Source organism: Macaca nemestrina, chromosome 1, assembly GCF_043159975.1.
Source record: "Macaca nemestrina isolate mMacNem1 chromosome 1, mMacNem.hap1, whole genome shotgun sequence".
NCBI lineage: Eukaryota > Metazoa > Chordata > Mammalia > Primates > Cercopithecidae > Macaca > Macaca nemestrina.
In genome coordinates, this window is record NC_092125.1 from 16,120,615 (window position 1) to 16,136,105 (window position 15,491).

General features: G+C 41.1%; 1 protein-coding gene across 4 annotated transcripts in view; it reads left to right on the plus strand.

The window, feature by feature from the left end:
* LOC105464123 (pecanex 2) overlaps positions 1-15,491 on the plus strand; it is a 310,280-nt gene that overhangs the window by 232,013 nt on the left and 62,776 nt on the right. For 3 of the 4 annotated variants that reach the window (XM_011711793.3, XM_011711792.3, XM_071074156.1), the window contains 2 exons: positions 1,915-1,973; positions 4,698-4,913. The exons of the other annotated variant lie outside the window; for it this stretch is intronic. In XM_011711793.3, coding sequence (XP_011710095.2) covers positions 1,915-1,973; positions 4,698-4,913 — 275 coding nt within the window. The remainder of the gene's footprint in view (positions 1-1,914; positions 1,974-4,697; positions 4,914-15,491) is intronic. 4 annotated transcript variants of the gene reach the window in all.

The following is a 15,491-nucleotide window of genomic DNA, read 5'->3' on the forward strand; positions in this document are numbered from 1 at the left end:
AGGCAGCTTCCCTGAGAAGGTGAAACTTGAGCTGAGACTTGAAGGATAAGAGGAATCAATGAGGAAAAATGAGTGGGAATGGAAAGGGATCCCTAAATAGAGGGAACATTTGCAAAGGCTACTGGAGAGGAAAGAGCAACAGGACCAAGAGGTCTGGGCATGTTAAAGGGGTGGAAAAGGAAAACCAACAGGGTTGGAACAAAGAAAGCAAAGAGCAGAGTGACAGAAAAGGTAGGAACTGGCCAGGCGCGGTGGCTCACAACTGTTATCCCAGCACTTTGGGAGGCCAAGGCGGACCGAGACCATCCTGGCCAACATGGTAAAACCCCACCTCTACTAAAAATACAAAAATTAGCTGGATGTGTGGCGCGTGTCTGTAATCCCAGCTGCTCGGGAGGCTGAGGCAGGAGAATCGCTTGAACCCAGGAGGCGGAGGTTGCAGCGAGCCGAGATTGCACCACTGCGCTCAAGCCTGGAGACACAGCGAGGCTCCGTCTCAAAAAAGAAAAGAAAAAGAAAAAGTAGGAGCCGGATGTGTTCAAGACAAGGCTTTCTACAATTGTCAGTGGGACCTTCATTATGCCCAGATCTTCAAGTAAACCCTATGTGTGATACTGATGTATTTGTGGAAGTCCTTTCTTAATGGCTAATATATCAGATTTAACCATATGAAATTGCCATTTTGCAGGTGATAATAAACAGTTGACTGCCATCAATTTCATAGGCTTGATGTCAATTTCATGTTTCATTCTTTAAAGACCACCACTCAGTATTGGAAATAAAAGGACAAAGGTAGGCTGGCATAGCCTCTCCAAGCAGAGCAGATCGGTGCACTTACAAAGGGCTTTGGGGATGTGTGGAGTTCAAGGACTAGTGAGGTTTTGGAGGCATACGCGGGTTGACAGCATCTGTATAGGAGGTTACTTGAAAAGCCTGTTGTTCATCAGTTGCCCCTCAGAAGTCTGCAGTGAGTCAGCTAGCTCTCAGAAGCCAGGATTGTCATGGACTGGCTGCCTTACAAAAGCTGTGCACTGAGGAGTGTTTCCATGATGGAATAGGTTCAAAGCTGGTTCTAGTGGCCACTTGTTACCATGGCTGCAGATGATCTGAGAGCTTTCATTCTCATGGTTCAACCTAAGAAAGGTCTATAAGAGTATACCCAGCTCCTGAAAGCAGGTGGTGGAGATGTTGACTACTCACCACCATTTCCTGAAATCAATTTAAAGAGAAAGATACCCATTTGGACACTGTTCTCAAGTTCTGAAAGAGGGTGGCATTGTATTGGCAGGTTAAACACTTGGTTTTTTTTTTTTTTTTTTTTTTTTTTTTTTAGGCAGATTCTCACTCTGTCATCCAGGCTGGAGCGCAGTGGTACAATCTCGGCTCACTGCGACCTTGGCCTCCTGGGTTCAAGCGATTCTCCTCCCTCAGCCTCCCAACTAGCTGAGATTATAGGAGTGTACCACCACACCTGGCTAATCTTTTTTGTAGTTTTAGTAGAGGTGGGGTTTTGCACTGTTTGCCAGGCTGGTACCAAGCTCCTGACTTCAAATGATCTGCCTGCCTCAGCCTCCCAAAGTGTTGGGATTACAGGCATGAGCCACCATGTTCGGCCTAAATACTTGCTTTGATTTTGCAGATCTGGGGCTCCAAATTGATTAAGACACAAGGCCATTCTCTCCAAATCGGAGAGCTACTCATCTCTCCCCTCCATGTGTTTCTTGTACTGTTCTCTCTCTTTCTTGTCATGAGACTCCTCTCTTCCTGCAGTGTGGTAAAACTACAGCAATCGTCTTAACCTGTGAGCTCTATCGCATTTGCATTTTCCACTCATGCGCAGCTGGTTCTGTAAACCAACTCTTCCGCTTGGGGGGATCTAATCATGACCTTCTACCCTTTTGTGGCCTCTTCTAGTACAAGGCGTGTGGATAATTCCAACACAAGACTGGCAGTCCAAATTGAAAGAGATCCAGGTAAGAAGATCTCTTCTCTCTTTTTAAACTATTTATTGCTATATGGATGGATTTTCAAAAGGAAGAATTAAATACTCACTCTGTACTCATTGTGGAGACAATGCACATCTTAGTTAATATGCTGACCGTGGAATGAAACTGTGTAGGTAGACTGATCAAGCATCCTGATTTGGTCTGACAGTGTATTGCTCCACTGTTTAGAATTGATTAGGACCTTGCTCAGTATTGGATAACTCTGTTAATCAAGACATTTTAGTTTGTGTGTAGTAAACCTCAAACACAGACTATAAACCTTGAGATTCGTCTTTTAGGAAAAAAAAGTTCTTTGGAAAAACATCAGCATGATAATGTCCTTGAAGGCAAACCATTCCACGATCCAGGATCTAGAAGCTTTCAAAAACTTTGGTCAGCATTAAGCTATGGAAGGATTTACCTGCTAGAAGATTATTTTACTTTTTTCTTTCCATAATCAATCTCCTTTTTTAACCATTCTGTTTCTTCCTTCCTCATATTAGAATGCAAATTTTAACTGTTCTCTATTTTTATCCTCCTCACTCCCTTCTTTGTGCCCCCAAATCTGCCTAGGAACAATTATATCATGCTCATTATCTGTATTTGAATTGCATATACATGATTAATTCGAAATCAGAATTTGAAATTTGAGATACCTGGAGAGAGAGGCTTATTTTTTGTTGAACTTCATGTCAGTACAATGAGGGAGGAGAGGTACTGGTATCTCTGAGGTGCAGCCGTGGGACTGTGATGTTACAAGCCTATTGATATGAGGCAGAGGGACAGTTTCCCAAGCACATTGTGCTGTTAGTGAATCATAATTGCTGTCTCATTTTAATCTAATTATGCAGATGTGTGGTCAATGTGTTTTAAGAAGATGCCCTGAGTTGAATCTCTACTTTTAGTGATTTTAATTGTTTTGTTTTATTTAAACATTGAACAGTTTGAACAATTAAGCAAAGGCTAATTCTCTCATTCAGGCCTTTCCTTTCAAAGTGCCAGAGACTGAAAGTAATCTTTAATTAGTGTCTCAGAATGCATGCTGCTTCATCAGAGAAAATGAATATAGTGCAGGTCAAGGAGGCTTCATCTGCACAGAAGATTAAGCATACTGATACTTTATTAGACTACATGGCATGACTCAGCCCACAGAACAGTTTCTTTCCATTAATCATAATTAGGTTATTGATTCAGCTTTCAACTGTCATGAGTGGCCAGCAAAGATATTCACAATTTGATAGTGTTATTCTGTAGATTTCTTAGAGGTGGATTGGTGATCTTCCTCGTATAAGTACACTTGGGGCGTATTCACCTCCTTGTACCACTCCCTGCCTTCCACACCCTGATTGTGCCCCGGTTCCCTTGGATACAAAGCAGAGATGCTCCGGTTAGATCTGCAGTCTTCATCCCTGTCCTCCCCGAATCTCCATCTCCACTCAAATAGACAATCCAGAAAGGAATGTTGAGTTTTGCTTTAGGCATTTCCTCTTTGGGACAACTATGCCTATGGCTTTCCAGAGCCATAATTTCCTCTCCTAAAGAAAAGCTACTCCTAAAATAAAAGTCATGAATGTGAACATTTTTCCTAGGCTTCTCCCAATGCTTACTCCACCCACAGGACCACAGACCAGGAAGACTTCCCATGTTATCCAATCTGCTCTTTAAAAAATCTTATATCCCTCATCTTGAGAAATCCCTTGAAAGGAGGGAAAAGAGTCAGAGCTCAGCAGGGAGGATATAGGAAATGTACTACGCACTCCTAATTTCACCCTTACTCAACATGCACCCCTGGCTTTCCACTGGGAAGCAAGGTATTCCATCATTCCATCTCCTTTGCAGCTTCCTCCTTCACCCTTCCTTGGATGTCATTATCCACCCAATTAAAATGGCCAAAGTTAAACAAACAAGCAACAATGGACAATTCCAAGTCCTGGCAAGGATGCAGAATTAGAGCTGTCAATCACTGCTGGGGAAATGCAAAAAGGTTACAGCCGCTTTGGAGAACAACAGTCCTGCTCCTAAGCATTTACTCAAGAGAAACGGGGAGAGTCATATTCACACAAACTCCTGTTCATGACTCTTGGTAGTGATTTTACCCATAATCACCAAAACTGGAAACAACCCAAGTGTCCTTCAGCAGATGAATGGATAAACAAACTGTAGCACATGCATACAGAGGGATACTACTCAAAGGTGAAACAGAACACACTCATATATACAGCAGATGAATGCATTATTCTAAGAGCTGGCTATATGACTATATGCATTTTTCAAGACTCATACACTAAAATGGGTGAATTTTACCCTACATAAATTATTCTTCAATAAACCTGAATTTTTAATGTATATATAATTTAAGAACAAATGGTATCCATTTATATATAGTATAACAACTTATATGTTATATAATATGTAAAATATATATTTGTATATAACAAATACTAGCAATGATTGTTTGTGTTATATATTATAGCACATATATATAAAATGATGCTGCTTATTGCCTGTAAGTTATACAGAGAGAATATAAAGGGAAAAAAATAGGAGGGTCCCATATAATCCACTGAAATGTGGGAAGAACAGATCTTTCCTCTTTTATGTATATAAAGAGTCTGATTTTGCCCTTAATCAGATGACAGCTCACTGTTTCCTAGGTCTGGGTACACAGCAAGAAGTAGGCATTCACTGATCATATTTCTTGTCTACCTTTAGGGAATGATGACAACAATCTCAATTCCATTTTTTATGAACACTTGACAAGGACCCTCCAGGAGTCCCTCTGTGGAGACTTAGTTCTTGGTCGTTGGGGCAACTACAGCTCTGGCGATTGCTTTATTTTGGCTTCAGATGACCTCAATGCCTTTGTTCACCTGATTGAAATTGGAAATGGTCTTGTCACCTTTCAACTTCGAGGACTGGAATTCCGAGGTAAGAATTTCTTCATTGCGGAAACTGTTGACAGTTGGTTGCTTGAGTTAATTATCAAGCAAAACTTTAGGAAGAAGTCACTGTTAAACAGGAAAAACGTAATGTCTTCCTACTGAAAGAGAGCTTGCCACCACTACCTTGATATAAATAAACTACAGTCATCTGAAGGAATAAAAACATAAAACATAGAATGGCATGTAAACTTGTGGATTAGCAAACCATGACATTGGTTTATTAGCAAATCAGGATATTGATTTGGGAATAAATATCCCAACGCTTTTTTCCATTGGGAAAAGCTCAGAAGCCACAGGAGGTTGTGGGGAACATCGGGGCTCCAAACGGAGTCAGCCTGACCTTTTTCTGTGGGCCACAGGTGTTGGGATCTGCTGTGTGCAAATCATTTAAAGTCTTAGAGCTTTTCTCTCCTATCTGCAAAATAATAATAATGAGAATGGGTGCCTTATAATGTTACTGTGTGGTTTGAATGAGATCATGTAGAAGGCACTTCATGAATCCTCATTGCTTTGTGGTTATTGAGTCTGCCTGAATCTTGAAAGTATAACCCCAGTTTTCCTGTGAATCAGGAGCTGGAGTTATGCGGGATTCAGAAAGTGGTATAAATGATGTACCTGTTGCCTTCTCCTGCGTTGTTTTCTGAACATCTCCTCTGTATCAGGCAGTGTTTTAATACTAGAGATACAATGGACACATGACATGAAAGAGTCTTATCCCGATGAAGCTTACCCCCAGTGAGAGACACCTAAAGTAAACAAGTAAACAAGCAAACAAACTTATTATAGCTTGGAGCAAGTGCTATGAAGGAAGTAAATAGGGTTCTGAAACCCAAAGTCACTGCAGAGGATGAGGGTGAGGAGGTGCCACGTTCAATGGGATGGTCAAGGAAGGCCTCGAGAGGAGACCAGGAGGAAGAAAGTCCCCAGTGCAGGAACTGATAACTGCTAAATGCATGAGTCAGGCAGCATCTCAGAGCATTCCTGGCATCTGGGAGGACTCAAGTGACTAGGGCTGACCAGCACTCGCAGCAACTTGACATGAGGCAGCAGGAAGCCCAGTAATGTGAGATCTCCCCGCCAGCGTCAGGGACTATATGTTATTCTCTATGTTACGGGGAGCCATGTAGGGACTCTGGATGAGGGAATGGTTGACCCTCTCTACACTTTAAGAGATTGGTCTGGTGGCTGTGTGGAGAATGTACTGGGGGAAGACAAAAGTAGAAGCAGGGAAACCATTTAGGACTGCATTGTAGACACCCAAGCAGAAGATGACAGCAGAGACACGGAAGTGCCCAGAGACTGGGAGGTGGAATCAGAAGGGCTAGCTGTTAGGGGTGAGTGAGAGGGGAGGCTCTGTGTGCCCCCCAAGTTTCTAGATCGAGTGTCTGCGTGGGCAGAGGTGTGTTTACTAAAACAGGAAAGCCTGAAAGAGGAATAGGACTTTTTGGTCTGGTAGTGGAAGCATTCAAGTGAATGTGCCAAGTAGCTAGTACGTACAGTCTGACAGTTATTCAGGAGATATTAATTTAGCACTGATTACATGTCATGCATTAATGTAGGTACCATGAATACAGAAGTGAAGCCCCCACCTTAAGATGCTGGGAGCCTCACAGAGAAGACAGGTATGGAAGGAGCTCATGTGAAATGAGTACCCCATGAAATGAGTATTATGACAGTGTCCTGCTAGGGCCACATTAGGGACCAGAGGAGAGGCACTGGTGTCAGGTTGGAGTCTGGGTCAGCTCAGTGGAGGAGAAAGAGGGGCAGCAGATGTGATGACAAGAAAGCACCAAGTCATCAGATGTAGTTCTCAGCAGGTAGTTTGGAAGTGATTATAGGTAATGCTAGAAAGGTGAGCAGGAGCCAGTTCATACCTGTTCAAACCCTCACTGTGACAAAAGGACAATTGAACACCGTTGTCTAAAGATGATCAGTTATCTCGGTTCTTTGGATGAGAATTTCTAGCATTAGTTTTGTGAATATCCGTGCCTTTCCACATTCCTAAATAAATGTATACAAAATGTTTTTTTTCTAGAGTGGTAGGTTCCGTGTTTTAGGTGTGCCTTCTGTGCACTTTTCTGAATTTTAAGAATCTAATTTAGAGGGCTTAGTTTGCAGAAGGTTATTGAGGAGGGGAATAGTGATAAAACTCTACAGAGTAATCACAGAAAGGATATTTCCCCTACATTTAGCACAGATGCCAGAAAATGTCATGAGAGATGGTGGAAATAAGTGCCTCCAGTGCAATAATACAATAGAACTGTGCTGCTCTCTGAATTTCTGAATCTCAGCTCTTTTGAGAGCTTTTCTTTCTTTTTTTTTCAGTGTATTCCTTTTTAAATATAATTTCAACTTTGATTTTAGATTCAGAGGGTACATGTGTAGGTTTGTTACATGGATCTATTGTGTGATGCTGAGATATGACGTATGATTTGTCCCATCACTGAGGTACAGCTCATAGTACTTAACAGGTTTTCAACCCTTGTCCCCTTTGCTACCTACCACGTCTACTAGTCCCCAGTGTCTATTGTTGCCTTCTTTATGTCCATTAGTACCAAATGTTTAGCTCCCATTTATAAGTGAGAACATCTGGTATTTGGTTTCCTATTCCTGCATTAATTTGCTTAGGAAAATGGCATCCAACTGCATCCACGTTGCTGCAAAGGACATTTTTTTAATGGCTACATAGTATTCCATGGTGTGTGTGTACCCCCATTTTCTTTATCCAGTCTACTGTTGATGGGCACCTAGGTTGATTCCATGTCTTTGCTATTGTGAATAGTGCTGCAGTGAACATATGAGTGCATGTGTCTGTTTGGTAGGTATAACAATTTATTTCATTTGAGTATATATACCCAGTAATGGGATTGCTGAGTTGAAAGGTAGTTCTGTTTTAAAGTGCTTTGAGAAATCTCCAAACTGCTTTCCACAGTGGCTAGACTAATTTACATTCCCATCAACAGTATATAAATGTTCCCTTTTCTCTGCGGCCTCGCCAGCATCTGTTTTTTCGTTTGTTTGTTTGTTTGTTTGTTTTTTTAAATAATAGCTATTCTGATTAATGTGAGATGGTATCTCATTGTGTTTCTGATTTCATTTATCTGATGATTAGTGATGTTGAGCATTTTTTTTCGTGTGTTAGTCGGCCGCTTGTATGTCTTCTTTTGAGGAGTATCTGTTCATATCTTTTACCCATTTTTTAATGGGGTTATTTATTTTTTGCTTGTTTGATTGTTTAATTCCCTTATAGATTCTGGATATTAGACCTTTGTCAGTCACATAGTTTGGGAATATTATCTCCCAATCTGTAGGTTGTCTTTTATTCTATTGATAGTTTGTTTTTGTTTTTGTTTTTTTGTTTTGTTTTGTTTTGTTTTTTGCTATGCAGAAGATCTTTAGTTTAATTGGGTCTCATTTGCCAATTTTTGCTTTTTTTGCAATTGCTTTTGAAGACTTAGTCATAAATTCTTTCCTAAGGCCCAGGTCCAGAATAATGTTTTCTAGGTTTTCCTCCTATAGTTTTAGGTCTTACATTTAAATCTTTAATTGATCTTGGGTTAATTTTTGTATATGGTGAAAGGTAGGGGTCCAGTTTCATTCTTCTGCATATGGCTAGCCAGCTATCCCAGCACCATTTATTGAATAGGGAGCCCTTTCCCCATTGCTTATTTTTGTTGACTTTGTCAAAAATCAGATGGCTATAGGTGTGTGGCTTTTTATGGGTTTGCTATTCTGTTCCATTGGTCTATGTGACTGTTTTTGTACCAGTACCATGCTGTTTTGGTTACTATAGGCTTAGAGTATAGTTTGAAGTAGGGTAATTGATTCCTCTGGATTTGTTCCTTTTGTTTAGGATTGCTTTTGCTACTTGGGCTTTTTTTCGGTTCTATATGGATTTTAGAATAGTTTTTTTCTAGCTCTGGGAAAAATGACATTGGTAGTTTGATGGGAATAGAGCCTATAGCTGTATGGTCATTTTTTTTTATTATACTTTAAGTTCTGGGATACATGTGCAGAACGCGCAGGTTTGTTACATAGGTATACACGTGCCATGGTGGTTTGCTGCACCCATCAACCCGTCATCTACATTAGGTATTTCTCCTAATGCTATCCCTCCCCTAGCCCTGCACCCCACAACAGGCCCCGGTGTGTGATGTTCCCCTCCCTGTGTCCATGTGTTCTCATTGTTCAACTCCTATGTTGATTCTTCCAATCCATGAGCAAGGAATGTTTTCCCATTTGTTTGTGTCATCCGTAATTTTTTTCAGCAGTGTTTTTGTAGTTCTTCTTGTAGAGATCTTTTACCTTTTTGGTTAGATGTATTCTTAGGTATTTGTGTGTGTGTGTGTGTGTGTGTGTGTGTGTGTGTGTCTGTGTGTGTGTCTATTGTAAATGAGATTGTGTTTTTGATTTGGCTCTCAGCTTGAATGTTACTAGTGTGTAGAAATGCTACTACATTTTGTACATTGATTTTGTATCCTGGAACTTTACTGAAGTTATTTTATCAATTCCAGGAGGCTTTTGGCAGAGTCTTTAAGGGTTCTCTGACTATACAATCATATGATCAGTAAAGAGAGATATTTTGACTTCTTTTTCTATTTGGATGTCTTTTATTTATTTCTCTGAACTGGCTGCTCTGGCTAGGACTTCCAGTACTATGTTGAATAGGAGTGATAAGAGTGGGCATCCGTGTCTTGTTCCAGTTTCAAGGGGAATGCTTCCAGCGATTTGTTTGTCATAGGTGAGTCTTATTATTTTGAGGTGTATTCCTTCTATCCTTCATTTCTTGAGGGTCTTTACTATGAAGGGATGTTGAATTTTATGGAAAGGTTTTTTTTTCATGTCTATTCATATGATCATATAGTTTTTGTTTTAAATTCTGTTTATGTGATGAATCACATATATTGACTTGTGTATGTTGAACCAACCTTGCATTCTAGGAATGAAGCAGACTTGATCATAGTGAATTAACTCTGATGTGCTGCCTGATTTGGTTTACTAGTAGTTTGCTAAAGATTTTTGCATCTATATTCATCAGTGATATTGGTCTTCACTTTCTTTTTGTTGTATTTGTGCCAGGTTTTGGCATCAGGGTGATGCTAGCTTCATAGAATGCATTAGGGAGGAGTCCCTCCTCCTCAGTTTTTTGGAATACTTTCAGTAGAATTGGTACTAGATCTTCTTCTTATGTCTGGTAGAATTCTGTTGTGAACCCCTCTGGTCCAGGACTTTTTTTGATTATAGGCTTTTTATTACATATTCAGTTTCAGAAATCAATATTGGTCTGTTTAGCATTTCAGTTTCTTCCTGATTCAATCTTGGAAGAGTGTGTGTTTCCAGGAGTTTAGCCATTTCATCTAGATGTTCTCGTCTGTATGCATAGAGATATTCATAATAGTCTCTGAAGATCTTTTGTATTCTTTTAAGATCAATTGTAATGTCATCTTTGTCATTTTTGATTGTGCTTATTTGGATCATCTCTCTTTTTCTTTGTTATTCTAGTTAGTGGTCTATCAATCTTGTTTATCCTTTCAAATCAACTTTTGATTTCGTTGAATCTTTGTATGGATTTTGGGGTCTCAATTTTGTTCAGTTGTGCTCTGATTTCAGTTATTTCCTTCCTTCTGCTAGCTTTCGGGTTAGATTGTTCTTGTTTTTCTAGTTCCTTTAGGTGTGATGTTACGTCATTAAATTGAGATATTTCTAACTTTTAGAGGTAGGCATTTAGCACTATGAACTTTTCTGTTAACACTGCTTTTGCTGCATCCCAGAGATTTTGGTGTATTGTGTGTGTGTGTGTATGTATGTATGTATGTATGTATGTACATATGTATGTATGTATGTATAAGACAGAGTCTCGCTCTGTCGGCCAGGCTGGAGTGCAGTGGCACAATCTTGGCTCACTGCAACATCTACCTCCCAGGTTCAAGTGATTCTCCTGCCAAGTAGCTGGGATTACAGGTGTGTGCCACCACACTCAGCTATTTTTTATATTTTTGGTAGAGACAGGGTTTCACCATGTTGGCCAGGCTGGTCTTGAACTCCTGACCTCAGGTGATCTGCTTGCCTTGGCCTCCCAAAGTGCTGGGATTCCAGGTGTGAGCCACCATGCCCAGCCTGTTTTTATTAATTTAAAAGGATTTTTTTTTTTTCATTTTTGCCTTAATTTCATTGTTTACCCAAAAGTCATTCAGGAACAAGTTGTTTAATTTCCATGTAAGTACGTGGTTTTAAGAGTTCTTCTTGGTATTGATTTCTGTTTTTATCCCACTGTGGTCCAAGAGTATGGATGATATTACTTCCTTTTTTTAAAATTTATTGAGAGTTGCTTTATGGCTGAGCATGTGATGTGGTTGATCTTGCAGTATGTTCCATTTACAGATGAGAGGAATGTATATTCTGTAGTTGATGGGTGGAGTATTCTATAGATTTCTGTTAGGTCCCATTGGTTAAGTGTCAAATTTAAGTCCAGAATTTCTTTTCTTTTCTTTTTTTTTTTTTTTTTTTTTTTGAGACAGAGTCTCACTCTGTTGCCCAGTCTGGAGTGCAGTGGCCGGATCTCAGCTCACTGCAAGCTCTGCCTCCCGGGTTCACGCCATTCTCCTGCCTCAGCCTCCCGAGTAGCTGGGACTACAGGCGTCCGCCATCACGCCCGGCTAGTTTTTTTGTATTTTTTAGTAGAGACGGGGTTTCACCGTGTTAGCCAGGATGGTCTCGATCTCCTGACCTCGTGATCCACCCGTCTCAGCCTCCCAAAGTGCTGGGATTATAGGCTTGAGCCACTGTGCCCGGCCCCAGAATTTCTTTGTTAGTTTTCTGCCTCAATGATCCGTCTAATGCTGCCAATGGGGTGTTCAAGTCCTCCACCGTAATTGTGTGGCTGTCTTAGTCTTTTCGTAGCTCTATAAGTACTTGTTTTATGAATCTGGGTGCTCCAATGTTGGGTGCATATATATTTAGGATAGTTAAGTCTTGTTAAATTGAACACTTTATCATTATGTAATACCCTTCCTTGTCCTGTTTTACCGTTGTTGGTTTAAAGTCTGTTTTATCCAATATAAGAATAGCGACCCCTGCTCCTTTTTTGATGAAAGGTTTTCAGTTTTTGCTGGAATTCAAGGGAAAATCTTTTAGAGCTAACCTAGTTGAATGTGAGTTTTAGTTTCTATCACAAGTTCTGTGCCATTTTTAGCTTCTTTAGCAAACTTAACCAATCGTTGAGTTTAAAGGGTACAAGTTAATGAGATTTTAGAATTTTGCAGTGCTTTTTCTGTCTGTCAGCTCCTCACACAAGCAGTGCTTCTTAATCTAGCACAATAAATGTTCTGGTCCCATCTTAGATCAATTATATCTTGAGGCATAACTAGCCACCACAAAACTTCATGGTTTAGAATAGCAATGCTGTGCTATTTCCCACTGTTGCATGGGTTGGCCTGTGGTTCTGCTGCTGCTGTCACCTGGACCACTTGAACAGTTTCATTCAGCAGGTAGATGAGCCAGGCTGGGAGGTCTAGAGGCTGGCTGCCAAACTAGGAGCCTTGGATCTCCTCCATGGGACCACTCAGTCTCCCAGGGGCCAGACTAGGCATCTTCACAGCCAGGTGGTGTTTGGGTTTGGAAAGGGGAAATCTGAACACTTCAAGGACTCTTACAGCCCAGCTTCCCAGACAGGCACCATGTCATTTCTGCCACATTCTGGTGGTTAAAGCCATTCCCAAGGACAACTCAGATTCTGGGGGTAGAAAAAGTGACTCTGCCACATTTGCACAGTGGTATGATTACAGGGAGGCATTATTTGTCAATATTACAACATACCAGACTCCTTGAACTTCATCAGATGAAATACAGAAGGAGGCTCAGAACTGACAGATGTAGCCATCCCCAAGACAGAGGCAGAGATTACGTGAGACAAGACTGCCCAGGAGGATCTCTGCTATTGCTCATTGATATCCCTTGTTCCTGCCAGCCACAGTAGGAATATAACCTGGCGATAAGGGTCACTTTGGCTCCATAACAACGTCTTGAGAAAAAAATGACAGCTCGCCTGCCCCAATACCACTCACTCTTAAACAATACATTTTTTTTTAAACCCAGTTCAATTGTAGTTGGACACAGGGACTTTAAAAGAGCACATTGCTTGACAAAACCTAAATCGTGCTTTTATTGTGGGAAGAATACAGTTAACCTAAAATGGCTGTTCTGTTTTATGTCTCTTTGCAACATATAGTACAGTATTCCTAGGGAAGGTCTGTTTTCTTTTACCTCCTTGGACATTTTAGAGTTTTCTTTTCACCATTTTCCTTTTCAGTTTCTTGTTTTCCAAAATAACTGGCTTTATTTTGGTCAAATTTAATCTACTTCACCCCAACCCGAGGCAGTCAAAATATAGATGGGCTTGTTCTCCCCCCTGAAGTCTACTGAAGCCATTAGTGGAAACATGAAATGTTCACAGGATAGACTCTGATTCTTTTCAGAAAATGAGAAATACACTCCAGAGGGGAGGCAAGCTCCCCAAGGCTGTAGACCAAGAAAGTATCCTGTCTTCCCCTCCCTGAAAGGGATGCATTGTGTCAATAAGAGTTCTTGGTCATGAGCTACAAAACTCAAGTCTAGCTAACTTAAGTAGAAGGATTTGTTGGAAGATGTTGCAAAGGGCACAGACTTCTGAAAAGGCTAGCAAAGCAGGCTTTGCAGCTATTGGACAAGAGCCAAGTCTAAAATCACACTACAGCTGTGAAGGAGTCACATCTTGGCAGGTGAATCCAGACACTGGCATCATGTCATTGATACCATGAGCCTGGATACTGGACACTGCTACTGCCACCGCAGCTGCCCCCAGAAACTGGATGAACACCACCCTTCCAGAATGCATTCCACATAACCTTGCTTCTTTGTGTCTCCAGCTCATTAGTCAATGTCTGATGTGGGTTTAACAGATTCACAAAGCCAAGATTTCACGTGTGTGCTCTAGATGGAAGGGAGCCCGGGAAAGAAAGTGTCTGACTCTCCAGTTTCTCTGATGGGAGGTGGTGACTGCCTATCCCTGAGAGTCACAAAATGGGTAGATTAATTGAAGTAATGCTAGTTGCTGTAACTATTAGGCCCCAAATTTCAGTGGCTGATGCAACAGACGTGTGTTATACATTCATATAGAGTCCAATCAGTGAGTGGAGGTAGTCGGGGAAGGGGATGGTTTCATTCTGCACTACCAAGGATTCAGGCAAATAGAAGCTCCGCCTATTCCCTAGCACATTGCTTTCAAGTCCACCTTGGACTTCAGTACCAAGCTGGCAGTAAGTGGGAGATTGCATGGAAGATTGTTATGAGCTTGGCCTAAACCTGGGATACATCATTTCCTTGTACATTCTACTGTCCACAATTGACTTGACTACAAAAGAGGCTAGGAAATGTTATCTAGCTGAGTACCCAGGAAAAAAAGTAAAAGGCTTTGGTGAACAATTAGCTAGTTCTGGTGCAGTACATAATTGCCCAAACCTAGAATAGGGGCGTAGATCTCAGATAGCCCAAAAGAATGATCAAGGTTCATGGCACATCCTATTTCTGTTGTCTGGTACCATAATGAATGATTGATACAAATTCTATATCAAGAATACAAATAGGATGGGCACAGTGGCTCATGCCTGTAATCCCAGCACTTTGGGAGGCTGAGGCGGGTGGATCACCTGAGGTCAGGAGTCCGAGACCAGCCTGGCTAACATGGTGAAACCCCATCTCTACTAAAAATACAAAAATTAGCTGGGCATGGTGGCACACGCCTGTAATCCCAGCTCCTCGGGAGGCTGAGGCAGGAGAATCACTTGAACCCAAGAAGTGGAGGTTGCAGCAAGCTGAGATCGCGCCATTGCACTCCAGCCTGGGCAACAAGAGCGAAACTCCATCTCAAAAAAAAAGAGAGAAAGAAAGAAAGAATACAAATGAGGAAGCCCCATTTTTCTATTCTATTCTTTTGGCTTATATATTCCAGAATAGAAATAAATTATTTTCTTGTTAATGTAAGAAAACAGGATTGTGGTGTCCCTACTGCTCTTGAGTTCAGGAGTATTACTTGCATCTACCTAAACAGGGAGCCTGTCAGGAAAACATTCTAGAGTGGACAGATTAATCATTGGCTTTAAATCTAAGTCAAATTAATAGATAATGAATGTTAGAAGGCCAAAGGGGGGCACCAAGTTCAAGGGTTTTCAAAAGAAATGGAATCTGTTGAATCGTAAATCCCATTTAACCATCCTTTGTTTAGGTGGATACAGAAAGATGGGAAAGTGAGAGTCCGTTTCTGCTCTTCTTTAGTCAGTCAAGTGACCTAGGCTGATGGGTTAGCTTATTTCTATGAGAACAGGAGAAAAATGAATGAGGAATCACCATGCTGCCAACAGCAGGAGCCAGGCAACTTGAAAATACTGTGTGAAGAGGTGAAGGATCAAGAATACGAACAGAAAGCAGAAGGCATTGGAGGGAGTTTTCTTGTGAGATGCATGTGAACTCTGGGCTAAGGAGAGAATGCAGAGAGTGTGATGGTGACAAGTACCCTCCGAAGGGGTAGTCT